Source organism: Micromonas pusilla (genome assembly GCF_000151265.4).
Source record: "Micromonas pusilla CCMP1545 genomic scaffold MICPUCscaffold_8, whole genome shotgun sequence".
Classification (NCBI taxonomy): domain Eukaryota; kingdom Viridiplantae; phylum Chlorophyta; class Mamiellophyceae; order Mamiellales; family Mamiellaceae; genus Micromonas; species Micromonas pusilla.
The window spans coordinates 918,627-945,875 of record NW_003315889.1 but is presented as its reverse complement, the minus strand read 5'-3'; the positions used below and the strand labels follow the sequence as shown (position 1 = coordinate 945,875).

General features: G+C 68.0%; 6 protein-coding genes across 6 annotated transcripts; 3 read left to right on the top strand and 3 right to left on the bottom strand.

Annotated features, from left to right (window-relative positions):
* Nucleotides 1–212: 212 nt before the first annotated feature.
* On the top strand, nucleotides 213–16,158 carry MICPUCDRAFT_41054 (uncharacterized protein; the record flags this gene model as incomplete). The annotated part of the gene is made up of 2 exons (XM_003060725.1): nucleotides 213–560; nucleotides 721–16,158. 2 exons carry the CDS (start codon nucleotides 213–215, stop codon nucleotides 16,156–16,158), a joined length of 15,786 nt encoding a protein of 5,261 aa, XP_003060771.1.
* Nucleotides 16,159–16,270: 112 nt separating this feature from the next.
* MICPUCDRAFT_47958 (uncharacterized protein) lies at nucleotides 16,271–19,261 on the bottom strand. Its single transcript, XM_003060418.1, has 2 exons — nucleotides 19,194–19,261; nucleotides 16,271–19,014 (listed from the first exon to the last, which is right to left on the bottom strand). The coding sequence occupies exons 1-2, from the start codon at nucleotides 19,200–19,202 to the stop codon at nucleotides 16,495–16,497; spliced, it is 2,529 nt and encodes an 842-aa protein (XP_003060464.1). The 5' UTR covers nucleotides 19,203–19,261; the 3' UTR covers nucleotides 16,271–16,494.
* Nucleotides 19,262–20,239: 978 nt separating this feature from the next.
* Nucleotides 20,240–22,350, top strand: DLDH2-GCSL2 (dihydrolipoyl dehydrogenase). The gene is made up of 2 exons (XM_003060724.1): nucleotides 20,240–20,489; nucleotides 20,748–22,350. Exons 1-2 carry the CDS (start codon nucleotides 20,290–20,292, stop codon nucleotides 22,243–22,245), a joined length of 1,698 nt encoding a protein of 565 aa, XP_003060770.1. The 5' UTR covers nucleotides 20,240–20,289; the 3' UTR covers nucleotides 22,246–22,350.
* Nucleotides 22,351–22,402: 52 nt separating this feature from the next.
* MICPUCDRAFT_60315 (uncharacterized protein) lies at nucleotides 22,403–23,365 on the bottom strand (the record flags this gene model as incomplete). The annotated part of the gene is made up of 1 exon (XM_003060417.1): nucleotides 22,403–23,365. One exon carries the CDS (start codon nucleotides 23,363–23,365, stop codon nucleotides 22,403–22,405), a length of 963 nt encoding a protein of 320 aa, XP_003060463.1.
* Nucleotides 23,366–23,476: 111 nt separating this feature from the next.
* MICPUCDRAFT_60314 (uncharacterized protein) lies at nucleotides 23,477–24,619 on the top strand (the record flags this gene model as incomplete). The annotated part of the gene is made up of 1 exon (XM_003060723.1): nucleotides 23,477–24,619. One exon carries the CDS (start codon nucleotides 23,477–23,479, stop codon nucleotides 24,617–24,619), a length of 1,143 nt encoding a protein of 380 aa, XP_003060769.1.
* Nucleotides 24,620–24,728: 109 nt separating this feature from the next.
* MICPUCDRAFT_60313 (uncharacterized protein) lies at nucleotides 24,729–27,163 on the bottom strand (the record flags this gene model as incomplete). Its single annotated transcript, XM_003060416.1, has 2 exons — nucleotides 24,729–24,765; nucleotides 24,816–27,163. 2 exons carry the CDS (start codon nucleotides 27,161–27,163, stop codon nucleotides 24,729–24,731), a joined length of 2,385 nt encoding a protein of 794 aa, XP_003060462.1.
* Between the last annotated feature and the right edge of the window lie 86 nt (nucleotides 27,164–27,249).

Here is a 27,249-nt window from a genome sequence, read left to right as displayed (position 1 = left end):
GCCGCGGGAGCAGGCAAGGCGCGTCGTCGCGCGCGTCAGAACCGCCGCGCGATCCACGTCGGTCGGCGCGCGGTAAACCCGCCGGTGGAGCGGCGTCGGAGCAGGAGCTAGGGCGGAATAATCGACCCGCGGGTGGCTGTTGCTGTGTGTGCCGTCTGATCAGAGATTCTCGACGAGGCGAACACCCACCCGAACTAGCGCGGGTCGGCGCGATGCCGGACCAAGGCGACCACAAGGTGGTCATCTCCGGATGGCTCACGAAGAAAGCGGTCGCGAACACGTTCAGCAGCGGCAAGACGTGGACGCGCCGATTCTTCGTCCTGAGCGGCGGCGTCCTGCGGTACTACGGCGCCGAGGGCGATAATTCGCCGAGAGGCGAGCTCCCAATCTCCCCGAACAGCGCCGTGCGCGTCCTGGACAGCGAGCAGTCCCTGAGCGACCACGGCCTCGCCGCGAAGATGATGGGCAAGCGGCTCTTCGCGTTCCACGCCATCCCGTGCAAGGGCGAGAAGGACATCGCGAAGAGCGCGTTCGTGTTGGAGAGCGAGACGTCCGCGCAGGTGCGTTCTATGCACTGGTCCCCATACGACCCCGTTCGCGAGGTGAACGCGATTCCTTAAGGACTTTGCCCGGCGTATCTCTGCGCCCATCCCACGCTTTCAATCCCCGTCCTCGACGCCTTTCAACGCCAACTGACGCCTTTCAACTCCACCCCGACAGTTACACGCGTGGGTGACGGCGCTCTCGGAGTGCATCGCGGAGACGCGGCAGAAAGCAGCCGCGGGCGTCGCCGCCGGCGGGCCCGGCGTCGAGGCCGCGGGCGTCGTCGCGGGAGGCGACGGCGGCGACGGCGAAGGAAGGGGGAAGGGGGGCGACGGGAAGAGCGGGAAGAACGGCGGCGACGGCGAGTTGGAGATCTCCGGGAAGAAGAAACGATTCACCGGCGCGTTGGAACGCGCGGGTTTGTGCGGCCCGCTCGGCGGGCCCGCTATCCCGCCCGTTCCCGGCGCGGCGTGGGAGACGCCGGCGTTCGTGGACCTCCTCGCGGACGCGATGCTCACGAAAGAGGCGGTCGATCGCCGCCGCGCGGCGCTCGCGGCGTCGTCCCCCGACGGCGCGCTGCGGCCGCTCGTGCAATCGTCCACGGAGGTGGGCCGCGCGCTCGGCGCGATCGTCATGCCGACGACTGCGCCGGAGCAGAGCGCGCTGAACGACGCGAGGCAAAACTTGGTCAGCCTCGGCGATCTCGCGCTGTCGTGCCCCGCGGGCAGCGCGGACAACTCGCGTTTCCTGCACTGGCTCGAGTTGGTGATCGAACGCGTGCGCAACATCCCGCGCGGGCGGTGCCTCCTCCTCCCCGGCGGCTGGTGCACGAAACAAGGCGGCCACGCGCTCGTGTACGCGGTGCACCGACGCGAGCACTCGTACTCGCTCGCGGTGTCCAACACCGGGGACGGTTTAGAGTACCACCCGCAGGAGGCGGACCCGGGGATGGACGGGTACAGAGCCATGCACACGATACAGCTGGACGATATCGAACCCGGGGTGTTGACGGACACGAGCTCGTGGGCGCTGCTGTACCGCCCGCTGATCTTTCCAGCCCCGGGGCGGACGCAGAGCGAGTTGATATACGCCAAGGTGCTGCCGTTTCTGAACAAGCGGCCGCTGATGGCGAGCGCGATGACGAGCGCGAGGAGCGACGGCGCGGGGAACGCGACGCACCCGCTGTCGGCGCGCGCGAGGGGCGGCGACGCGAGCGGCGCGCGGCTCGCGCTCGAGGCTGCGCGCGCGGCGGTCGCGTCCTCGCCGGGCGTCGCGCCTCGGCGCGCGGACGCGCTCGTGGAGATGGGCACGAGACACGCGCTCTTGGAGTCTACGATGCAGGACTTGGCGGCGATTCCGGGACGCGGGCTCTTGGGCGCCGCGCCCGCCGCGGCGCTCGAGTGCGCGTGCCGTACGTTGTCCGCGGTCGCCGGGCCGCACGCGGACGCGCTCGCGGAGACGCCGCCCGGGATCGCGTCGGGCGTTAACGCCGTCGCGCAGGCGACGGTCGCGGCGCCGCAGCCGCGATCGCCCGATCCGTTTGGGGATCCGTTCGCGCCGGCGGTGAGACACGACGTCGCGCTCACGTCGCAGCCGCGGCCGACGGGACCGGTCGTCGAGCCGGAGTTTCTCGCGCGCGTGATACGATGCGTCGAGGGCGTGTTGCAGCGCGTGTCGCAGCTTCGACAGCCGGCGCTGCTGCCGCCGCCACTCCTCAGGATTGGCCCCGCGGACGTCGCCACCCCGGGCGCGGCGAACGCGAACGCGAACGCGACAGACGTCGGATTGCCGGACATGCGGTGCCCGTCCGCGGCGTGCTCCGCGCCACTGTACGGCCGACTCGCGACCGCGAACGACGGCGGGGAGAAAGCGATCGAGAAGCTCGCGGGAAAGTCGCAGCCGCCGCCGATCGTGCGCCCGATCGAGCTCACGCTCGTGCCCGATCGCGTGAACACGATATTGGAGGCGTCCGGGGCGATGCGGAAGGCGGTGCACTGTTGCGTGCTTCTCGCGAATCAGAGCGAGTTGCTTCCGAACACGTTCGCGCTGCGCGCGTCGCTTCTCACGCACTTATTCTGCGCCGTTCTTCCCGCGCCGTTGCCGATCGATCACCCGCGCCGGCGCGAGAAGTGCTTCTGGGCGTCGAAGACGGTGCGGTACGAGACCCAAGCGGAGCTGCTGCGGTGTCTGCGTCTGTCGTTGCATCACTTTACGTCCACGGCGTTGTCGCTCACCGCGACGCGGTCGTTCGACGCCGCGCGGCTGCTCTCGCTCGCGTCGCTCGCGTCCATCGCGGACGCGGTGATGCGTTTACGAGTAACGGACCACCCGAGTCCGTTTTGCACGCACTACGCGGGCGAAGCGGACGGACCGGTGTCCCCGTTTGGGTTCGAGATGGGCCCGTTCGGCGTCGAGGCGGAATACCTCCGGTTTCACTGCCCGGAGAGGACCGGCCGGTTGACGCAAGTCCTGGACTACTTTCACGGGATGAAGCACACGGTCGCGACGGATCATCTCATCTTCCGATGGGAACGGTCCACGGAGTTTGGCGAGGGCGACGGGCTGTTACTCAAGCAAGTCTGCCTTCAGATGGGCTTCCCGATGACGGACGAGGAGCTTCCGTTTTACCTCTCCGGCGAGAGCAGGGAGCTCGGAGATAACTACCCGGAACTCACCACGATGCGAGACATCGTGTTCATGTTCAAGGCGATGATGACCCCCACGAGCGACTCCTTACCGGAGCTTCGACGGTGGCGACCGCGCGACGCGGCGCTGTGGTGGAAGTACAAGCCCGGCGAAGGGTTCGACGTCCACGGGTTCAACCGTAAGCTCGAGGTGCTCGCGTGGAAAGAAGGCGACGCCGGGGATAAGGGCACCGGGTGGCTGTCCGCCCTCGGCGGCGGGTTCCTCGCGTCGCTGTTCGGGATCGATCGCAGACCGCGGTGCCCGCCGTCGGGGGGGAACCCGAGCAACCTCGCGGGCGAACGCGTGGACACGGAAGAGGACGTCTTACACCTCAAGGACCTGCCGACGTTTGACGGTTTGCTGCGGCCGAGCGAGAGCGAGCTCTTGCTGACGTATCTCACGGCGCCGTACTTGAGAATCCCGCTCGCGCTGCGGCACTTCGCGGACCCGCAACGCGTCCGCGCGCTCGGGCACAAGCAGATTCAGGGCGTCCTCGACGCGTGCTTCTTCGAACCCGGACCGTGGCAGCCGCCCGGTACGGTCGCCGTCCCCGCAGAAATCCCCGCGCCGTCGAGAGCGCACATGGCCACCCCGGCCGGACTTCTCCTGCACGAGCTCTCGAACGCGCCCGCGCCGCTCGTGGACGCCGCGGAGGAGATCCTCGCGCTGTCGTTGGAGCTCGACACCGGGCGTCACGACGCGCCCGTCGCGGCGGGGGTGCTCTACGCCGCGCGTCTCATGACGCGCATGCACGCGTTCGTGCGATACCTGCTCACGGAGAGCGGGTGGGGCGATCAAGTCGACGAGGCCCCGCTCGCGGCGTTCGATGATCCGACGTGGGAGCCCGGGGAGGGGACGGAGGATCACACCTCGCGCGGGTGCGGAGGGTGGAGCGGCGGGTCCGGCGCGCGCGGGGTCCGGTGCCCGGGCCCCGCGGCGCGGCCGTTGCTTCACGCCGCCGCGCGTTTACGAGCCGCGCTGGACGACAGAGTGCGTCCGACGCTCCGACGGTGGCTCTCCGGCGCGGTGCGAAACGGCGCGACGAAGGCCGCGTGCGTTCTGCACGCGCACTTGGCGTATCTGCACTGGTCCACGCCGTCGTGGAGGCTCGATCGCCGCGCGACGCAGACGGTGCTCACGGCGCAGGCGTACATTCTCGTGAATCACTCGTTCCACGACGCGACGGAGGGCGGGGCGAAATTACGCGGCGGGAAAAACGACGGCGGCGACGTCGACGAGGGCTTAGGGTTCGCGCCGACGGAGATATTCGATCTGTTCCAACGGCAACGCCGAGGCGTCTTGACGTGGATGCGGAACAACCCTGAGCTCGCGGACGCGGTGTTGGAAGAAGTCGTCAGCGTGCTCACCTTAAACAGCAGCGGGGACGATTACGAGCGCGAGCATCAGGCGCTCCTCGCCGCGGCCGGCGGAAGCGGCGCCGCCGCCGGAGTCGGCGCGGGCGGGAACATGTGGAGCGAGATCGGGGACTGGTTCGGTGATAAGGTGGATAAGCTCAAGAAGAAAGGGAAAGGAGGGAAGGACGCGGCGCCGTCGGACGACGAGGCGGCGATCGCGTCGCTGGAGGCGGGCGAGAGCGAGGCGACCGAGTCCGCGGCGGGGCCCCGCGGGAAATCCATCGACGAGCGCATCGCCGTCGCGTCGAAAAAAGCGACGGACCGGCGCTGGGTCCAGGTCCCCGGCCCGGGCGGCGCCGGACGCTTCATCCCGGAGACGGAGGCTGCCGCGGCGGCGGCCGCCGCGGGCGTGCCCCTCGTCGTCCGCCCCGCGAAGGGCACGGATCCGATGGACGTCGCGTCGTCGTCATCGTCCGCGGCGGCGGACGCCTCCTCGCTCGGCGCGAAAGAACTCACCGGCACGGCGGCGGTGTCCGTAAACGCACGAGCCGCGGGCGTTTCCTACGAAGAATGGATGCGATCCGTCACGACGATGGCGGTCGACATGGAGATCAACGCGCAGCTCGGGGAGTTTACCGTGCGCAAGAACCGACTCAAAGCGCTGCAGTACAGCGTCCGAGAGATGCCAGACTTCACCGCCGCGCTGGGCGCGACGCTCGCGAACGAAGCCGACGCCGCCGGGCCGAGGGAGCGATCCATCGTCATCGGCGGCGGCACCGACGGCGGCGGCGACGGGCGACGCCGCGGCGGCAGAGGTGGCAGAGGCGACGAGGCCGGCATCGATGGCGGCGGCGTCGAGAGCGGCTCCGACGACGACGACGACGACCGAAGCGGCGAGGAGCTCGTCGTGCACTGCGCGGAGGTGAAGCGCACGGAACACCGGCTGTGGATGCGTCTCGTCGGGTTACGACACGACGTCCAGCTGTGGGACCAAGACCGCCGGTCGCCGCCGAACCCGTTCATGCGACGGTACAGCCCGTTATTCAGCGACGCGGACATCGCGGCCGGGCTCGCGGGCGCGTTCACCGCGCTCACCGCCGCGGTCGGCGCCGCCGGTTTGGCCGAGAGCGAACGCTGGATCGCGGAGCGCTTGGACCCCGTCGTCGCCGGCCCCGCGGCGGGGTATCTCGCCGGCGTGGAGCTGTTTCTCCCGATGCGAACCGTGAACGGCCCGATCGCGCACTTAGCCGGGTACGCGAAGCTCCCGGACGGAGACGGCATGAGCGGGAGCGTGTACATGGGCGCCCCGACGCGGGACTACCCGGGAGACGGCGACGACAGCGAGGACGACGACGACGAGCACGATTTAGACGCGCTCGCGGCGTCGGTCGACGGCGACGGCAAATCCGTTGCGGCGGACCCTAAGAAGAGCCCGTCCAAAAAGAAGGACCCGTCCAAGAAAAAGAAGAAGGACAGCAAGGGAAAGAAGACCAAAGACGCGCACGAGCGCGGCGGCGCGCTGACCGAAGTGGTCGTGTTGCGAGACCCCCCGCTCGTGCAGGTGTTTCGAGTGGAGTCGCACGGACGAAAATGGCGCAGAGCGCTCGTGTTCGCGTCCAGCGCGTCGTGGTGCCTCGCGGATGTCGATCCAGACGGCGCGCCGGCGTTGGAGGACCCCGCGGAGCGGTATTTACTCTCCGCCGCGCGCCTGGGCGCCGCCGCGTCGTCGCTCGTCGTCACGCGTCATCTCTCCGCGGCGCAAGGACGGCAGCAGTTCGTGCCCGCGCGGCATCTTCGCGGTCTCGTTCCCGCGGCGCTTTTGCGAGATTATGTCTTCTGGCAAACGCCGGACGGCGACTTCTACGGCGACCCGCGTCCGACCGCGAGCCACCCGAACACGATGATCCACGCGAAGCTCGTCAAGGGCGCGGGCGCGGACAGCGGCGGGACGAGCGGCGGCGACGCCCTGAGCGGCGCGAGCGGGGAGTACGCCGCGGTCATTCGCAGGATTCCGCTTCGCACCGCCGCGCGCGGCGACGGCGGCGACGACGCCGACGCCGACGCCGCCGACGCGTCCACGTCGGGCGCCGACCAGACGACGGGCGTCGCCCCCGGGTCGCTCGTCCCCGACGGCTTCATCCCCGGGCAGCTCACGCTCGTCGATTTGCTCTACGCCCCCGCGGTGCTCGCGTCCGCGGTGGACGCGAGCGACCCGTCGAGGTCGTCGCCGAGGGCCAAGGCGGCGACTGCGTTGCGGTCGCTCGCGCGGTGCCTCGCCGCCGTGGAGGGCCTCGCGCACTGCCTCGCGTGGACGGCGTCGCCGGTGGACGCGAAAGCGGTGGCGAGCGGCGGCGTCGGCGGCGACGGGCTGCTGGGCGTCATCGGCGCGATGACGTCGCAGTCGATCAACGACGCGGGGACCCCCGCGGTCGTCGGCGTGGATCGGATCGAGCTCCCGCGTTTGGGCATCTCTTTCCGCGCCGCGCGGCGCGACGACGGCGTCGAGGGCCCCGGCGGCGTCCGGCTCGAGTGCGAAGAGCACGCGGGCTTGTTCCTCAGCGCGCGACGATCGCCGGACCTCGACGCGTTGCTCGTCGGGCTGCCGCACGCGCTGCTCCTGGAAGCGCGCGACGGCGCGCTCAGCGTGCTGCTTCCCGCGGGCGCCGCGCCGCGCCCCGCGCTCGATCGCGTCGTGAACGCGAAGCCTGGTCAAGTCAAAGACCTCTCCGTCAAAGCCGCGGAGGAAGCCGCCGCGGTGGGCACGAAGGGTTTCGGATGCGACATGGTCCTCGACCGCTGGGACGCGGAGTGGACGAGGAACGCCGCGGGCGGGGGCGGGCATTACGTCTACCCCGTGCATCCGTCGCACGCGACGATGCGCGCGAATTCGTTGCCCGCGGCGCTGTACTTGACCCTGTTGCGGTTCCTCGCGCGTCGATACGTCGACGTCGTCAAGCTGAGCGATCTGTGCGTCAGCGAGAGCGCGCCGACGCCGGAAGTGGCGCAGCTGTGGCACGCGTTCGCGGGCGTCGCGAACGATCCAGCCCCGGACGCGACGGCGGCGCGCCTCGCGCTCTCCGCCGCGGCGTTCAACACCCCCGCGGAGGCGTTGCTGCCGTGGGAGACGTACCACGAGCTCGCGAATTACGTCTCCACGTGGCGCCACGTCAGCGCGTCGTGCCGCGCGCCGCCCGACGAAGAGCGCGTGTTGTTGGACGGGTATTCCACGGAGGTGGAAAAAGTGCCGCTGCTCGCGAATCGCGCGTCGTATCTGTACATGCGATCCGGCGCGCCCGAGGACGCCGTCGTCGGGCACCCGAAGCTCGACGACGGCGGCGGCGGGATAGGCGGCGCGACGACGTCGGGCGCGTCCTCGCCCGTATGTCCGCTCGCGTACCCCGAAGCCCCCGCGCACGGGGCGTTTGACACCGTGGACGACCGGTCGTGCCTCGAGGAGGGCGTCTCCGGAGAAGGACCGCTCGGACGTCTCGCGTCGCTCACGACCAACTTCCCGACGTTCGAGGAGAAGGATCTCATCGGCGAAGCCGGGTTGAAAAAAGTCGGCGAGTGGATCGAAGCCGGGTCGCTCGCGCTCGACGGCGCGCACGGGTTTCCGCTACTGTACGAACTCCTAAACTCCACGGTGCCGCTTCGGATCATCCCCACGGACGATCCGTTCCGATGGGGCACCGCGCTGATTCGATTCGTTCCCCCCGAGCAGAGCATGAAACGCGGGACGCTGATGTCCATGCTGCGCATCCTATCCTCTTCGCCGTATCTCGCGAAGCAAGCGCCGAAGGTGGAGGAGCGCGGCATGGGCGCCAAGTTCGCCGCGGTGTTCACCTCCGACGGCAGCATCGGCCAGCTCATCAAGCGCGTGCAGCCGTACCTGAGGGACAAGGCGCGAGGCATCGGCGGGTTACCGCCGTCCACGGCGGCGCAGTGGCAGCAACGCGGCGCGATGTATTCGCCGCCCGGCGAGGTGGCCGTCCCCGACCGCGCCGGACCGCGCGGCGTCGCGAAGGACGCCGCGCGGTGGGCGCTGCCGACGTTTCCAAACGCCGCGTGCGGGAGACGACGGTTCCCGCTCGCGCATCACCTCGGCGGGACCGCGGGGCCGTGGGGCGGGCCGAACCTCAACGCGGTCGACCTCGCGTCTCTCGTAGATCAACCGCTCGCGCAGCTCCCGCTCGATCGGTACTTTGAAACCGCCGCGGGCGCGGGCGATTCGATCGACGTCGAGGCGGCGCGGATGGCGAAGTGTCTCGACGACGCGGACCCCGCGATGGTCGGAAGCATGGCCGGGTTGCCGTTCAGCGTCGGGCAGCACGCGGCCGCGGCGACGCCCATCGCGCGCGCGACGTTGATGCGGCTCAAGACGGACGTCCGCGCGGCGGTGGACGCGGCGAAGGGTGCGCATGATGCGAAGGGTGCGTCCACCGACCGCTTCGCGCGCGCGCATCTGAAGCACTTGAGCCCGTCGGACGCGATCGCGATCGCAGAGGAGGCGACGAGCGCCGCCGAGAGCGGCGCGGATCACGCGAAGCTCGAAGCCGCCGGGTTCGGGATCGGCGGCGCGAAGACGACGGCGGCGAAGAATTTCCTGCTCGCCGTCTTGAAAGACATACGGCAGCTCATCGCGAAAGACCAGGCCGCGGCGACGGAGGCTGCCGCGGCGGCGACGTCCACCGCGAACGGATTATCCAGGGATCCGTCCGCGGCGCGGGGGATGCTTCGTTTGGGGCTCAACCGACGCAGCGGCGCGTGGGCGGAGACCACCTTCGACGACCTCATCGAAGGCCTTCTGTGCGACGGCGGAGAGAAAATCTTGGCGAGGATCACCCCGGGCGTGACCGAGCGGAACGCCGCGGAGGCGCTGCATCTCGCCGCGGAGGCGCTGCTGTTGACGTCTCGCGCCGCGCACGCGGCGAAAGCCGCCGCCGCTGCGGAGGACGCGATCAAGGCGGTGACGACGGCGGCGAAAACCATCGCCGCCGCGGCGACGCCCACCGCGGGCAAAGAAGCCTGCGTCTTTGGCGTCTCTCTCGCCGCGAAAGCGCTCGCGGATCTGCTTCGCACGCGGCGGTACTACTTCGACGTCGAACAGCCCGGGGACAAGATGATGTCCGGGGATTTCGGCGGAATGAGCGTGAGGACGTACGACCCGCGCATGCTCGTGTTTGAGTACGCGCAGATTTTGATTCTTCGCGAGCGGCAAGTCGGTCTCGTGCGCGACTTTACGAACGCGGCGAACAGCGGCGGCGCGGAGTGCGCGCAGATGCTCATGGGTGAAGGTAAAACGACCGTGGTGTGTCCGTTACTCGGGTTCATGCTCGCCACGAAAGACATGCTCGTGTGCCAGGTCGTCCCGCAGAGCCTTTTGGAGTTTTCGCGCGGGTGCCTTCGCTCCGCGTTCGCGGGCGTCGTCCGAAGAAGCGTTTTAACGCTTCGGTTCGATCGGTTCACACCGCTGACACCCGCGCCGCTGCTCGCGCTTCGAAAAGCCAAGAGCGCGCGGGCGATCGTCGTCACGACGCCGACGGCGCTGAAGTCTCTGTGCTTAAAATACCTCGAGTGCGCGCACCTCCTGGATCAATCCTACGTCGCCACGATCGAAGGCAAACAAGTCGGCGATACCCTCGGCACGTTCGGCCGCCTGTTCGAAGGCGCGAGCGAGTACCGAAGCCGAAGCGAGCGCGTTTCGGAGGCGGGCGGGTTAGCCCCCGCGGAGATCGTCGCGCTGAGGAAAGAAGGCGCGATCGCGGGGGAGATGATGAAGCTGTTCCAGCGGTCCGGGACGCTCATCTTGGACGAGGTGGACCTCATCTTGCATCCGCTGAAATCCGAGCTGCACTGGCCGTTAGGCCGCCGCGTGCCGTTGGACTTCAGCAAGAGCCGAAGCGGCGACGGACTGCGGTGGAAACTTCCGTTCTTCCTCCTGGACGCGATATTCGCGACGGCGCTGCGGAGGCCCGCGGCGGAGGAGGCGAAAGGCTCCAACGACGCAGCTGCGATTTTACAAAAAGTCGCCGCCGCCGTGAGAGACGCGGTGAAGAACAAAGGCGTCCAGAGCACCCCGCACGTCGTCCTCCTCGACAGGCAGTGGTACGGCGACACGCTCATGCCTTTACTCGCGGAGTGGGCGGAGCTGTGGCTCAGGGTCCACGGCGCCGCGCGAGGGATCGCGGATCATCACATGCACGCGTACCTGTGCCGGACTAAGGGCGCCGCGGACGCCGCGCGCGTCATCGAAAAAGAAGCCGAGGACGAGAGCCTTAAGATGATCAACCTCGCGCGCGATTGGCTCACGGCGCTGCTGCCGCACGTGTTGTCCAAGATCAACCGCGTGTCGTACGGGCTGTTGTCCGCGAAGGACGTGAAGCTGTTAGAAGAGGCGAACGGCGGGATGCGCGTGCCGACGAACCGACGGCTTCTCGCGGTGCCGTTTTTAGGGAAAGACATCCCGTCGCAGACGAACGAGTTTTCGCACCCGGACGTCGTCATCGGTCTGACGATCTGCACGTACCGCCACGAGGGTTTGCGCCGCGGCGATTTCCGGCAAGTTCTCAGGAGCCTCCTCGAGCAGCTGGAGACGGAAACCGGGCCGCAAGGGAAGCGCCCGAGCGCGAAAAAGTGGGCCAACTTTGTTCGCTACACCGGCCGCCGCGTCCGCGGCGAAGCGCGCGAAGAAGCCGCCGCCGCCGCGCGTCGCACGGGCGCGTCCCTGAAAGCGACGACGACCGCCATCGGCGCCTCGCGCGCGGTCATCGCGTCGCACTCGCGCAGCTCGTCCTCCTTGAGCGGATCGTTATACTCCCTCAAAGACGCCGCCGCGAACGAGGCGACGGCGAAGGACGAAGACGCCAAGGCGCGCGCGCAAGCCGCCGCCGCGTTGCTCGCCGCCGCGGAGAGCGAAGTGTGGCCGTTGCAGCTCGTGGACTTGCGCGACGCGGACCAGGTCGAGGAGCTGTATCAACTCTTGCGAATGACCCCGGAGGTGATTGATTTCTACCTCAACGACTTCATATTCCCGAAGACGGCGCGGCATCAAGGCTTGAAGCTCAGCGCCACCGGTCAAGAGCTCGGCGGCGACCTCGTGTTCCCGCGGCGACTCGGCTTCAGCGGCACGCCCGCGGACTTACTCCCCTTGGAGCTCGGCACCCCAAAGTTCGAGCTCGGCACGGACGCGAAAGTCCTCGCGACGTTGACCGACCACGACGTCGTCGCCACGAGGGAAATCCCCCCGGGGTGGGACGTCCTGTCGTTGCTTCGAACGATCGCCGCCGCGGACCCGCCGATTCACGCGCTCGTGGACACCGGCGCGCTCATCACGAACCTCTCCAACCTCTCCGTCGCGCGGTTCCTCCTCGAAAACGGACTCAAGTGGGCCGAGGGCGTCGTGTTCTTAGACGAGGGCGATCGTCAGATGGTATTGATGCGCAAAGGCTGGGCGGTCACCCCGCTCGCGCGCGTCGCCGCGTTGGACAAGAGCAAGCGATTTTCGTTTTACGACCAGGTGCACACGACGGGGATGGACATCAAGCAAGCCCCGGCCGCGCGCGCGGCGCTGACGCTCGGGAAGGACATGACGCTGCGAGATTACGCCCAAGGCGCGTGGCGCATGCGACAAATCGGCCGCGGGCAGCGTCTCGAGCTGTTCATCGTCCCCGAGGTGAAGAAGCTCGTCGAGTCCGCGGCGGCGGCGGGGGAGGGGCGCACGGCGAGCGCGCGCGCGGCGGATGCGGCCAAGATGGGCGCGTCGGAGCGCGCGCGACGAAAGCTGAGGGACGTGCTCGCGTGGCTCGTCGTGAACGGCATGCGCGCGGAGAACGTTCAGGCGGGGTTGCTCGCGGAGCAGCGCGCGGCGAACATATGGAGGAAGCACGCGTACAGAAACTTGCTGAGGCTCGGCGTGGGCGCGTTTGGCGGCGCTCGCGACGCGAAGAACGCGCAGAAATTTTTGGACGTCTTTCGCGAGCGCGTCGCGTACGTCGTCTCGAACGCCGTGCCGAAAGGGTCGTTCGCGTCGAAGCGCCTCGCGCTCGCGGTCAGCGAGCACTCCGCGCTGTTGATCGACGACGCGAAAGCGTCGCGGGCGCTGCAGGACATCCTGCGCGACGTCGCCGCGACGGAGGAGTCGACGGCGGCGTTGCGCGCGAAGCTCCGCGGCGGCTCTGGCTCCGGCTCCGGCTCCGGCTCCGGCGCCGCGGATCTCATAGATCTCCTCGCGTGCGCGGGGAAAGCGCCGGACGCGGACGAGCGCGCGGCGGCGGAGAACGATAACCCGGAAGGCGGCGTCGGCGGCGTCGGCGACCGCGAGCGCGCGCTCGACGGCGAGCAAGTCCAGGAGCAAGAGCAAGAGCAGGAACAGGAGCAGGAGCAAGAGCAAGAGAAGGAGGAAGAGAAGGAGGAAGAGAAGCACCCGGAGGAGTTCGAGAAGCTCAAGTACAGCCGCGACGACGAGACGCAGGTTGGGTGGAGAGTGGACACGCTGTGTCACGAGCCGGAGACGAACTCTCAGGGGTTCCACCCGCTCTCCGAGTTCAAGCTGTATCGCGGCGTCGCGAACAAGACGACAGAGGCGCTCGCGTTTCCGAATTACATGTACCTCTCGAAGAATTATTTTAAAACCGGGTGGGCGCTGAACTCGCATCGAAGGCTGAAGAACCTGATCGTCGTCATGGACTGGGTCCCGGACACGCCGAGCACGTACATCGACGACGAAGTCGCCGTGGACGCGGAAGAGGTGGAGAAGAACGCGCTGGAGAAATTCTACGACGACGCGACGGATTTCGCGGAAGGGTTGGTGAAGACCAAGCGGAAGAAAAATTGGACGCCTCGGAAGCTGACGCCGGACCAAGAAGCCGGCCTGCAGTCCGCGTTCGTGCTGTTCGACGACTCCGGATTGGGCCGCCTCGACGAGAGCCAGCTCATGGAGGTTCTGCGGTCCTCGGACGCGAACGTCGGCGGCGACGAGAAGCGACTCGCGGAGCTCGCGAGAAGAATCGCGGAAACTGCCGCGGGCGGCCCTGACGCGGGCGTCACGCTCGAAGACCTCAAGAACGCGGTTCGAAACTTCAACATATACGGCCTCCAAGAAGGGCGATACTACGTCGCGCTGTCGCTCGCGGAGGCGGAGTCTTTGCGCGCGGCGATGCACGCGGCGAAGCGAGAGCGTCTGGAAGGCAGCAGCGACGGAAAGCTCGTGCCGTTTCAAGAGACGGAGGTGGGGCTTCGATTCGCGTGCCCCGGCGGCGGCGGCGCCCTTCTCGAAGCCACCGCGGGCTACCGCCCCGCGGAGCTGTTCCAAGCCGCGACCGCGACGCAGTGCTTCCGGTTCGTGGACTCCCAGGTTGACTTCGAGGACCACGAGGTGAGTTTGCTGTTGCGCGCGCTGCAAAAGTCGCCGTGCGAACGCCGCGCGGAATTTTTCGAACGCGTCCGCGCCGTGCGTCGACGCGTCAACGTGCCGTGGCAAGCGACGCCGCTCGCGCGCGCGCTCACGACCGCGGACGAGTTCGCGCTCCTCGCGTCGCGCGCGACGTCCGCGCGCGTCAGAGCCGCGCTGCGGAGGAATAAGATGCGGCTGCTCGACGCGTTCCGCGCGTTCGACGGCGAGCAATTGGGGAGGCTGTCGTACGAAGGCCTCTACGGCGGGCTCACGTGGTTGGGGATGGACATCACGCCGACGCAGATGATGGAGCTCGCGGGGAAGATCGACGTCACCGGGGACGGGTTCGTGACGTACGAGGAGTTCGTCGCCGCTTTCGGGCCGGACGATTACTGCGACGACGACGACGACGACGGCGGCGGCGGCGGCGGCGGCGGCGGCGCGAGGTCGTCGTCGGCGGGCGCGTCGCTGTCGCTCATGGACTCCGGCCCGGCCACCGGCGCGTCGCTCATGGACGGCGGCGTCGAGACCGGGTCGCTCGCGCCGCCGAGCGCGGTCGTCGACCCGCTCGGTGCCCTCGGCGGCGGCGGCGGCGACATGGACGGCTGGGGCGGCGACGACGACCTCATCAACTGGGACGGTCCCACCGGCGCCGGGCGCGTGCGCATCGAGGCGCGATCGCTCGCGGGGAAAAAACCGCCGCCGAAGAGCCCGACCAAGTCAGGGTCAGCCTCGAGCGCGTCGTCCGACTCTTCTTCCTCTCTTCCGCTGTCGAGGGAGACGCTTTCCGCGTTCCGCCTCGGGCTCAAGACGCACGCGACGTGGACGAAGCTGTGGACGTCGGAGGGTACCGGGTCTCGCCGCGCCGCGTCGTTTTGGACGCCAAAGATGGAGACGAGCTTCACGTCTCGCAACCGCGACCGCGGGTGCTTGGGTTCCTACGTCGTCGCGTCGCTCTCCGACCCGTCGAGCGGTTCCGCGGCGAAGACGCAGCCGAGCTTGGTGCTGGAACTCGTGGACAACAAGACGTGGACGATGTCCGCGTCGACGCACATGCAACGCGTCGTCGACGCGTTGTTCCCGCATCCGGTGCGGTACCGGCAAGTGTGGGGGCACGAGTGGAAGCACGCGGCGGCGTACGCGTGGGCGCCCGTGCCGCCGCCCGGGTTCGCGTGCGTCGGAATGGCGCTCACGCCGAGCTCGGAGCCGCCGGAGTTGGAGAGCATGCGGTGCGTCCCGGAGCAGTGGACGTGCGCGCCTTCGTTCGCGCCGCGATTGATTTGGGAAAACGGCGGCGCGGGGGGGCGGCCCGCGAGCGCGTGGATCGTGAACTCGTTGGGGACCGCGCACGTCGTCGCCGGGCACGAGCCGCCGGCGGCGTCGAGCGTGTTGGACTTGAAGTCCCCCTCGTATTTGCTTCCGGAGCAGATTTTAGCGCCGGGGAGCGCGCTGGCGCCGGCGTTGAAGGGCCGCGCGGCGATGTTTCAATCCGTCGCGGAGGAGCAAAAGAGCGCGTTCGGCGGCGGCGGCGGCGGCGGCGGCGTGTCCGCCACGTCGGCCAAGAGCATCAGCGGTGGTGGAGGTGGAGGAGGAGGAGGAGGAGGAGGAGGGTACGGCACGATGGGCGCGGCGCCGGCGCTGTCCGCGGCTGCCGCCGGCGGCGGCTCCGGCGGCGACCTCCTCAGCGCGATGACGAGCGGGGATTGGCTCGACCCCCCGGAGCCTTCTTCTCAAAAGGCAAAGTCCGGCGGCGGGATGAAGCTCGGGAGCGGCGTCCCGGACGAGAAGGCGTTCCTCGACCTCCTCAACGAGCCCGCTCCTCCGAAGATCCAGCCGCCGCCGCCGCCCGCCGCCGCGCTTTCCGGCGGCGGAGCGGACGTGAACCCGTTCGCGCGGTTCGACATGGCGACGCCGGCGCCGGCGTCCACGACGGGCGTCGCCGGTCCTCTCGGAGGCGGCGGCATCGACCTCCTGACCGGATCGCCCGTGCAGCCGCAACGCGCGGCGCCGGCGCAGGTTGCGCGGCCGTGGGTCCCGCCGACGATCGATCGCGCGCCGCGGGCGCCGGCGCCGGAGCTGGATCCGCTCGGCGCGCTCGGGGCGGCGCCGGTGCGGCACAAAGAAGAGCCGAAGTCGACGTTTTTCGGGTCGAAGGCTCGGAAACAAGAGAAGAAGAAAGACTGATGAGAGGTCTCGTACGTAGACGATGTGTTGTTGTGTAATTCATGATAGTTGTTAGCGTCACACCGAATCCCTTCTTCCGCGCGCGCGTTCGCGTTCGCTTTTACGTTTTGGGGGAAAGAAATACCGCGAGCGCGGCGTTTGTCGTATGTACAAGGTGTGTTTCTATCGTCGTTCAAACGCCCGCCGCTTCTCTCTCGCTGCTCTTTGTTGGTACTCCGCGGGATACTTCACCGCTCCTCGGGCTCCGCGCTTCCTCCCGCCGTTTTGCATAAGTTAAATTAAGATAAGTGTCGTGAAGGGGGTACGTGTACAGGTAATAGATCGTTCGAGCTCGGCTCAGTGGTTGATGCTTCCGAGCGGCCGACGCGTCTGCGACTTGGCCGGGGACGCGCCGTACGTCTTCTCGTGATGCGAAAACTCGTGGTTCGCGCGCTTCAACTCCTGCGCCATGTCTTGCGACGCCCGCATCGCAACCTTCGACGCCTCGATCTCCCGCTCCGCCATCGTAGAGAACGATGTGCCCTCCACCGCCGCCGCCGCCGCCGCCGTCGTCGCCGGCGACGAGTTCGCCTGCGCCTCGAGCTGCGTGTGAATCGTCGCAAACTTATCCTGGATGTGCTCCATCTGCTCGAGCTCGCACTCGAGCTTCCTCTGCCGGTCCTCGAGCGCCATGCGCACGGCTCTGACGTCGAACACGCTGTCGAGGTTCTCGTCGAACGCGATCTCCATCTCTTGCCTCAAAAACCCGGCGAACTCGTTCATGAGCGGCATGAGGAAAAAACAGTTAAACTTGAGCTCCACAGACTGGACGACGTACCCGCGAATGCCGGCGTAGATTTGCCTCACGAGCATGTCCACGACGTCCAGTGTGACGTTCTGCATGTTGCGGTTCCACAGCGTGTTGTCCATCACGTGCATCAGGTCTTTCGACCCGACGTTGTCGCTGCCGGGCACCGCCGCGACGGCGCGGGACGAGGATTTCTTCTCGTCGCGGCGGTCGCGGTCGCGTCGGTCGTCCCCGCGCTCGCGCTTCTCCTCGCGCTCGCGCTCGCGTCGGTCCGAGCGATCCCTCCCTCGCTCCTTGCGCTCGTCCGCGTCCGCGTACGGATCCGGCGCCTCGTTCTCGTCCGCGTACGGATCCGCGCGGTCGTACGCGCCGCCGCCGCCGCCGCCGCCGCCCCGGGCGCCGCCGCCGCGGGGGCCCAACACGCTCGCGACGCCCGACCGGTTCCCGCTGTGCAGCGACCACGTCACGAACTGCGTCGTCGAGAGCAAGTCCTCGCGGCACTTCTCTTGGCACGCTTTCACCTTCTGGTCAACGAACTTCGCGAAGCAGCTCCCGATCCGCTTCAAGAACGCCTCGTGGCCGGTCAAGATGCGGCCTTCTTTTTGCAGCAGGTACATCGCGACTGGAAGCAGTCGACGCGCGATGTGCGCGAGCCTGAACCCGAGCTGGTGGACGTACGGCTCGAACGTCTCGCGCGCGCGCGCGACGGCGATCACGCACGCGGTCCGCGTGTAGTTGACGCCGTCGTGCACCTCGTCCACGCCGCAGCTGTTGATGATGTCTTCGCGGGAAACCGTCGGGCAATTCACCGCGCTGACGATGGCGCGAAACTCTTCGAGCGCGCGGTGATACTGCGCCCCGCCAAAGAGCCGCATGTCGCCGTTCGGGACCTCGATGCCGGACCGCATCGGGTCCACGGGGCGGCCGTCCGGGCCGACGAACGCGCCGCCGCGGATGTGCTCGTGCGCGAGCGTCTCGCCGAACACGCGCGGCGGCGCCGCCATCGTACCTCGGAGCAGCTCTGGAATCTTCTCGAGAAAGTGCTGATAAAACGCGCGCCCCTTCTCCTTCAGCTTGTCCGTGTCCAGGTTATCGAGCTCCGCGCCGGTGTCGCGGAGCTTGAGCGACGCCGCGCGGTGCTCGCGCTCGAGTACCGGGACGATCGTCGGGACGTTCTCGAGGTATCTCTGCTGCAGCAGACGCTCGAGGAAGTGACGCAGCTGCGACACCCCGACGTGCGATCGCTCGTTTCCGGTGAGCCGCCTGTCGCACCGCCGCTCGAGCTCGTTCGTGTCCGCTTGCTCTTGGCGAACGACAGCCTCGCGGTAGTGCTCGTTCGAGCGGAACAAGCAATCGCGCCCGCCGCCGACGCGGCCGCTCGGGACGGACGTGAAGAACGGCCCGCCGCCGAGGAGCGTAGGCTCGAGCAGCCTCCCGGGGGGCTTCATGAAGAGTTCGACGTCGCTCGCGCGAGAAAACTGCGGGATCCGCGTGTCAAACTTCGTGGACACGACGACGGTGCGGCGAAGCTCCGGGTCGCAGTCGAGGACGACGCGTCGCGTCGTCGCGTTGTTCCAGTCGCTGTTATCTTCCAGGCAGAGGATGATGTAATCTTTCTGCTCCATCTTGGCGCGCACGAGATTCTCCACGGATCGGCTCGCCTGCTGAGAGTTGCTGTGCTTCCGCCCGGGCGCGGCGGCGATCAGACCGGGGGTGTCGATGATCGTCAAGTTCGGGCAGTACTTGTACTCGATCTTCACCACGATGTCTTTCGCCCAGAACCCGTTGTCGTTCTCCAGCCGCTGGTTCTCGCTCTCGATGTACCGCTGAAGATCCGGCAGCGACATCTCCTCCTCGCGGCCGTAGCTCTCGTCGCGAAGCAAGAAGCACCGCGGCTCGACGCACGACGCGTTGTACTTCATGTTGATCGCAATCGGTCGCCGCGTCTTCGTGCCGCCGCCAACGTGGTTGAATTGGAACCCCATGAGCGCCTCCACGAGCGCGGACTTGCCGTCCGTCTGGTGCCCGACGACGAGGATCGCCGGCGAGTCGAACGGCTTGTCAAACTCCTGTTCCATACGAAGCGACGTCGGGGTGGAGTTGAAAGGCGTCAGAAGCGGAGTTGAAAGGCGTCGAGGGTGGGGATTGAAAGCGAGAGGTGGGCGGAGAGACACGCCGGGCAAAGTCCTTAAGGATCGGCGTTCACCCCGCCAACGCGGTCGTATGGGAACCAGTGTATAGAACGCGCCTGCGCCATGGAGTGCAGCTGCGAGTACGCTTCGTACAGGCGCTCGTTCCCGCGGTTGAAGAAGCGCGTCTGCGAGTCGCGGACGCCGCCTTCGGTGGAGTCGTACGGCGTGTCCCACACGATCGGCGCCGCGGTGGGGACGGGGCGGGAGGGGATCGTTGATCGCGAGCGACGCACGGGCTCGTCCGCGGAGAGGTTGCCAAACTTTTCGATCATCGACGCGGCGACCGCGTCGACGGACTGCGACGGAGGGGGGACGGGACGGGGCGCGGGGCGCGAGGGGGAGGGGACGAGGGTCGGTTCAGTCGTCGAGAGGGTGATTCGTTTCGTTTCGTTTCGTTTCGTTTCGTTTGGACGCGCGAAGAGACGGCGGCGGCGGCGGCGGCGCGCATCGCATCGACGTCGCTCTTTCGTTTTTTCCAACGACAAGATCTTTCGAAAACCGCGTGACGCGGACGACGACGCGCGCGCGATGCGCGATACGCGTCGCGCGACGCGTATCGCCGGCGCGCGCGCGGGCGGGTAAGGTGAGGAACGATGCGCACCTCGCGCATCTCGCTCGGCTCCGGGTATCGCGCGTACGACCGTCTACTCTCCTCCGCGCGGGCGTCGCCGCCGCTGTGGGAGGACATCATGCCGGTCGCGTAGTTGAATGGATCTGACTCGCCGCTGTACTGGGATCGCTTGCTCATCACGGAACCGGGCGCCGCGGTCGGGCCTTCGTTTCGCTGCTTCGCCGCCGCCTTGGCGAGCCATCGCTCGGACTGAGGGCTCATGGTGGCGGGTGCTTCCGTGGGCGTCGCGTCGCGCGTCCGTGGAATGGCGCGTCGGCGCGTTTAACGGTCTTTTTGCGTTTTTTGACCGTTTGCGAAATCGCGAACGAAATCGTATGACTATTTAGTCTGAATCTGGTCTGAATGCGTTTTGTGTGAGGTTATGGGGGTTCCGGACCTGATCCACTTCGCGCTTTTCGCGCTCGTCGACGGTCGCGACGAGACCTGCACGACGCCGGTGCCATCGCGTCCTCGGAACCGCACTCCTCGACTCGCGAAGCGACCGCCCCGGTCCTTCCCGCACACACATCACGCGCGCGAGGATGTTCACGATGACCTCCACGTCCATCGCCGGCGCGCCGCGCGCCGTCGGCGCGCGCGCGGCCGTTTCCCGGAAGACCGCCGCGAGCGCGACGACGACGACGACGACGACGACGACGCATCGACGCGCGTCCTCGGCCGCGCCCGCGACCGTCCGCGCGCGCGCGTCCTCCTTCAACGGCGCGCCCGTGATGTCCATCAGGTACGCTTACCGTGATCGCGCATCGCTTCGCGTCGTTTCCGCCGTCGCGCGGGCGGCGTCGCGCCGATCCCGGCCGGCGCCTCGCCTCCCGGGACGCGCGACACGTCCATCGGATAATAGCGCGCCTCAGTGGCGTTCTTCGTTTCTCAGCGCTCGAGCGATGATCGATGAACACTCGTTCATCTCGTCCGTCCACCCCGGGGTCTGACCTCTCCTCTCGCCTCCATCTCTCCGTCCATCGCATCGCGTCCATCGCAGCCGCCGCGGCGCGATCTCCGCGAAGGGCCCGCGCTCCCGCGCCCCCGCGTTCGTCGCATTCGCCGCCGCGAAGGGAGAGTACGACTACGACCTCGTCATCATCGGCGCGGGCGTCGGCGGCCACGGCGCGGCGCTGCACGCGGTGGAGTGCGGCCTGAAGACGGCGATCATCGAGGGCGACGTCATCGGTGGGACGTGCGTGAACCGCGGGTGCGTGCCGTCGAAGGCGCTCCTCGCCGCGTCCGGACGCGTGAGAGACATGAAAAACGCGGATCACCTCAAGATGCTCGGGATCGAGGTGGACGACGTGCGGTTCGATCGCCAGGGCATCGCGGATCACGCCACGGGACTCGCGACAAACATTCGCAACAACCTGACCAACTCGATGAAAGGCCTCGGCGTGGACATCCTCCTCGGCGCGGCGACGCTGAGGGATAACCACACCATCTCGTACAGCAATAAGAAGTGCACGGCGAAGAACATAATCATCGCCACCGGCTCGACGCCGTTCGTCCCGCCCGGGATCGAGATCGACGGGAAGACAGTCTTCACGTCGGACGACGCGCTCAAGCTCGACTGGATCCCGCCGTGGGTCGCGATCATCGGGTCCGGGTACATCGGGCTCGAGTTCTCGGACGTGTACACCGCGCTCGGGTCGGACGTGACGTTCATCGAAGCGATGCCGAAGATCATGCCGGGGTTCGACGCGGAGATCGGCAAGCAGGCGGAGCGCATCTTGATTCAGCCGCGTAACATCGACTACGTCACCGACGTCCTCGCGACCAAGGTGACCCCGGGGATCCCCGGTGAAAAGCCGGTGACGATCGAGCTGAGCGACTTCAAGACCAGGGAGGTCGTGGACCAGATGGAGGTGGACGCGTGCCTCGTCGCGACGGGCCGCGCGCCGTACACCGAAGGTCTCAACCTCGAGGCGATCTCCGTCGAGACGCAGAGAGGGTTCGTCCCCGTGAACGAGAAGATGCAAGTGCTGGATAAGGACGGCGGCGTCGTCGAGGGCGTGTGGTGCATCGGCGACGCGAACGGGAAGATGATGCTCGCGCACGCGGCGTCCGCGCAGGGGATCGCCGCGATCGAGTGCATGCAGGGTCGGGACAGGGTGTTGAACCACAACTCCGTCCCGGCGGCGTGCTTCACGCACCCGGAGGTGTCCTTCGTCGGTCTCACCGAGGAACAGGCGCGGGACAAGGCGAAGGAGGAGGGGTTCGAGATCACGGTGAAGAAGACGTCGTTCAAGGCGAACTCGAAGGCGTTGGCGGAGAAAGAGGCGGACGGCATGGCGAAGCTCATCTACCGCTCGGACACCCAGGAGATTCTCGGGATGTGGATCATGGGCTTGCACGCGGCGGATCTCATTCACGAGGCGTCCAACGCGATCAACAATGGGATGAAGGCGACGGACCTCAAGTTCGCGGTCCACGCGCACCCGACGTTAGCGGAGGTCGTGGACGAGGTGTTCAAGCAGGTGGAGCACGCGTGAGTGAAGCGACGGGCGGACGGACGGACGTTCGGACGGATCGTCGGGGACGTCGACGAGGCGCGACGACGGCGGTGTGAAATATTAAACTTCGAAACCAAATTCTTTCTTTCCTTCTCTCGCTCTCTAGCTAGCGTCCCGTCGTCCGCGCGTCTGTCTACTAGTCGAGGTAGTCCTTGAGCTTGTCTCTCAACACGTCGATGTCGCCGTCGATGTCCCACTCCTCGCTCGGCATCGCGATCCGTATCGTCTTGCTCGGCGCGACGTCGCGCGGCGCCTCCATCCCTGGGACGCCGAAGCTGAGATGCCACAGCGCTTTCCCCGCGTCCGACGACGCCAGCCACGCGCCCACCGCGCGACACCGCGACGTCGTCATCTCGCTCATCTCCCCCTCGTGGTCCGTCACCCTCGCGAACATCTCCACGCACTCGCCCGATGGCACGCCTCCAAAGTCGCGCATGTATTCGAACACCTCGACAGCCGCGTCCCACTCGCCTTCGTCCACGCGGCGTTGAATCAACGCGACGAACCAGTTGGACGTCAGCACCTCGCTTCCTCGCTCGCCTTGCTCGACGCCCTGCGCTCGGACCCACTCCACGACCTCTCTCGCGAGCGCCCACTGCCGCGTCCGCCCGATGCCGACGAGCACGGACTTGTACCCGTCCAGGCACATGTCTTTCTTGACTTTGTCGAGGAGCATCGCCGCGGGGACGCCGCGGGAGTGGTTCGTCAGGAGTTGAAGCATCACCTGCGATAATTGTTTCTCGTCGAGGGGCTTGGCGCCGACGACGAAGTCGTCGTCGTCCCTCCTCGCCGCGCGCTTGAACGACTCCGTCTCGTCGTCTTTGGACGACTTCCACGCCGCGTAGTCGTCGCGCTCGGCCGGCGCGGAGACGTCGTCGGGGTCTATCGGGGAGGACGAGGACGAGGACGAGGACGAGGACGAGCACGCCGCCTCGAATCGTCGGCGGAATCCCGCGGCGGCGGCGTCGGGACGACGGCACGGGCCCGCCCGCCGCGGTTTCGCGCACGCGGCGGCGACGTTCCGCTGGCACATCGCGTCGCCTCGGCGACGCGACGCGAGGGTCGCCGAGATGGACGCCGAAGTCGTCGCCGCGGCCATCGTGGAGGACGCCGTGCGGAGTGCGCTCGAAAAGTGACAGGATCTGACGATGACGAAAAGCGAACGAGCGCGCTTTATAAGATATTAGTCCCGCGCGCGCACACCGCGCTTATGGCGTCCTCGGACGCGGCCTCTCTTAAAGAGGCCGCCACCGCGCTGTATCGTCGCGGAGAGTGGGCCGCCGCCGCGGACGCGTACGACGACGCGAGGCGCGCGGAGAGCTCGTCGACTTCGCCGGACGCGTCCACGCTGGCGATCCTCCACGCGAACAAATCCGCCGCGCTGCTCGCGCACGGAGGCCGCGACCGAGAAGCGTGCGCGGAGGCCATCATGGCGGTGATGCTCGACGAATCGTACGCGCGCGCGCGGCAGCGCGTCGGCAGCGCGTGCGTCCGCCTCGGGATCCCCGCGGTGATCGACGTCGTCCCGTCCGCGCGCGCGTCCTTGGACTCAGCGTACGCGTTCCATCGTCAACTCCGCGAGCGATTCGACGGGACGGACGCGAAGCTCCTCGCGGCGCTGCGACGCGCGGACGCGGCGAGGGCGGAAGGGAACGACGCGTTCGGTCGCGGCGAGCTCGATGACGCGGCGGCGGCGTACACGAGAGCGCTCGACGCGCCGTGTCCTTACGGCGGCGGTACACGTAGCGGCGGCTCGACGTCGCTCGTCGTCGGCGGCGGCGTCCTCTTGTGCAATCGCGCCGCCGCGCGCGCGGCGCTGGGCGATCATCGAGGCGCGTTCGACGACGCGACCGCGGCGCTGCGCGCGGACGACAACTACGTCAAGGCGCGGCGACGCGCGTGCGACGCGCTGATCGCGTTGGGAAGAGGCGACGACGCGATGAGGGAGTTGAGACGGCTGCGCGCGGACGTCGGCGGCGGCGGCGGCGGCGCGGAGGAGCAGGAACGTCTGCGCGCGATGGGAGAGAGGGCGGCGGCGGCGGCGCGGGCGGAGCGCGCGAGCGCGGACGAGGAGCTGATACGACGGTCGGAGAAGTGCGCGGGGGGGACGCTGCCGCCGGAGTACGAGAAGTGGGCGGAGGAGAAGAAGAAGGCCGCGGGAGGCGGCGGGAGGAAACGGCGGCAAGACGACGACGGCTCCGAGAGCGACTCGTCCTCCTCCTCCTCCTCCTCCTCCTCCTCGAGCGGTCGATCGCGCGAGAAGAAGCGGAAGAAAGAGAAGAAGACGAAGAAGAAGACGAAGAAAAAGAGAGAGAAGTCTTCCAAGTCCTCTAAGAAGAAGCGAAAGCGATAGCGCGTAGCTCTAGATATCCCCAAATCTAGACGACATCTCCGTCTCCGACGGCGAACGCGACCGCCCGCGGCGCTGTCGCTCGTACGCCGCTCCCACCAGTTCCCCGCTCTCACCCGGCGTCCCTTTCAACAGCTGATACGTCTGCCCTATCAGCGCCGCGATGAACTTCCCTCGCGCGGCGTAGCAGTAGCAGCACCCCAAGATCAACGCCGAGACGAACGCCGTCCGCGGCGGCGACGCCAATAAATTCGCCCACCCCGACCGCCCCTCCCCGGGCCCGCCGCCCGGCGTCGTCTCCGTCACGACGCCGTCGAACCCCGCGGCGCGCGAGCCGCCGTGCTGCGGCGCGGGGAGCCGTCCTTCGCGATCAAAAGTGGTCGGCGGGCGGTCGGTGGACGACGGCGTCGGCGTCGTCGACGTCGACGACGCGGGGGTTTCGACGACGTCGACGTCCGCGGCGCCGGCGCTTCCGACCCACGTGGCGGCGGCGTCGGCGTCCTCGACGACGTCGTCCGCGTCGTCGTCGGAGAGCGGCCTCTTCTTCTTCTTCGCCGCCGCCGCCGCCGCTGCCGCCGCCCTCTCCGCCACCGCGCTCGCGTTCCAGCCCCTGGGCGGCGCCACGACGTTCGTCTTCGCGTCGAACGCCTTCCCGATCCACAGACGTCTGAGCGACGGAGCGCCGAGCGACGGTCGCGTCTCGCCGACGAAGACGCCGACGCCTAAACCCCACGCGTCCGCGCCGCCGACCGCGCCGGGGAACACCGACAGCGCGTGCGGGTGCGTCACCGCGCCGGGAGGGAGGTCCCAGTGCGCGCTCGTCGTCGTGAGCGCGGTGCCGCCGCCGCCGATCGGCTCCCACGTCGCGGCGACGCGAACCGGCGCGGCGGCGGCGGCGGCGTCGCGCCGCCAACACAACGCGTAAAACCCGTTCATACCGCGGCTCTCGTCTTTGATCAGTCCGACGTCGTACACGTAGCCGTGCTTGGAGAGGTCATGCGCGCGGAGGAGCGCGCCGGAGAGGTCGTGCTCGGTGACGCGAGCGTTTTCGCGGTCCGCGACGAACAGACGGCCGTTCGCGCTGTCGAGCGCGATTCCGTGCGGCACCGAAAACGTCTTCGGTCTCGCCGTCTCGTTTCCGCCGCCGCCGCCGCCGCGGAATTCCGAGATGAACGCGCCGTTCGCGTCGAACCGCGCGACTCTGTCGCCGCAGTACCCGTCCGTCACCCAGAACGACCCGTCCTCCGCGACCTCCACGTCCGTGGGCGCGCAGAACCGCGTCTTACCGCCGTCGTCGTCCCCCTCTCTCCTCCTCTCTCCGAACCTCGCCACTTCCTCTCCCGTCGCCGGGTCGTACTTCGACACCGCGTGCGACCCGACGTCCGTGACCCACACGTGCCCGTCCGGCGCCAAAGAGATCCCGTGAGGCATGTAGTGCTTCCCCGCGCCGAACGACGCGACGACGTCGCCGGTGACCGCGCACACGCGGACGACGACGTCCTCCTCGATCGGCGGCGTCCCGGGAGGCATCGTATACTCATCGTCGACGAAGGACGCGGCGTCCCAGACCCGCGACGCGCGGTGAAACACCCACACGTGCCGCCCGTCCGGCTCCACCGCGACGCCGCCCACCTGCCCAATCTCTCTCGGCCACGACTTTCTTCTCGACGGCGGCGGGACGACGTGAGCGCGCAGCTCGGAAGGGTCCGGCGCGACGCCGCCGCCGCGGCCGCCGCCGCCGCCGCCCCGCGCGTCCTTGAAGATGATGTCGGGGTGGAGTTGAAAGGCGTCAGTCGGAGTTGAAAGGCATCGCGGTCGGGTATTGAAAGCGAGGTGTGGGCGGAGAGAGACGACGGGAAAAGTCCTTAAGGATCGGCGTTCACCACGCCAATGGGGTCGTATGGGAACCAGTCTCACCTTGGGCGAGTGTTCCACGGTCATCCTCGCAGCGACGCCGTGAGGCCCAGCGCCGTACCTCGCGTCGCCGACGCACCCCAGGTACACCGGCTCCTCCGCGTGGACCATGAGGTACAGGTTGCACATCTCGTCGTCGTGGCCCCACCCCGCGCGCGTGAGGGCGTCGCGCGAGGTGGTATCGAACGCGCACGTGACGCGTACTTTACTCCCGGGGAGCAGAGCGAACGCCGCCGCCTCGGAGAGCTCTTCGAACATCTGCGGCAGGCGCGAGTCGCGGCTCGCGCGCATCACGGGCGCGGCATGAAACTGAAACGGACCATCCGAGAGCGTTTTCGTTTTAAGTGTCGTCACCTCCGCCCTCGGATCCGGGTTGTGACCGCCGACGAGCGACTCCAGGGAGACGTTCCGACCCAACGCGTGCGCGTGGACGCGAAAGGCAAACGCGACGAGCGGCCGCGGCGCCGCGTACGCGCACGTGTTCGCGACCAAGATCTCCTCCTTCCCCGCCGCTAACTCGAACCCCTGCGCGAACGCGACGACGGACATCGAGCGCGACGGCGTCCCGGGAATGAGGTGGACGACGAGCCCGGACGTCGCGTTGGACGACGCCGGCTGAGGGTAATTGTCCATGCGAGCGATGATATCGGGGTGGAGTTGAAAGGCGTCAGAAGCGGAGTTGAAAGGCGTCGAGGTGTGTCGGGATTGAAAGCGGGGGT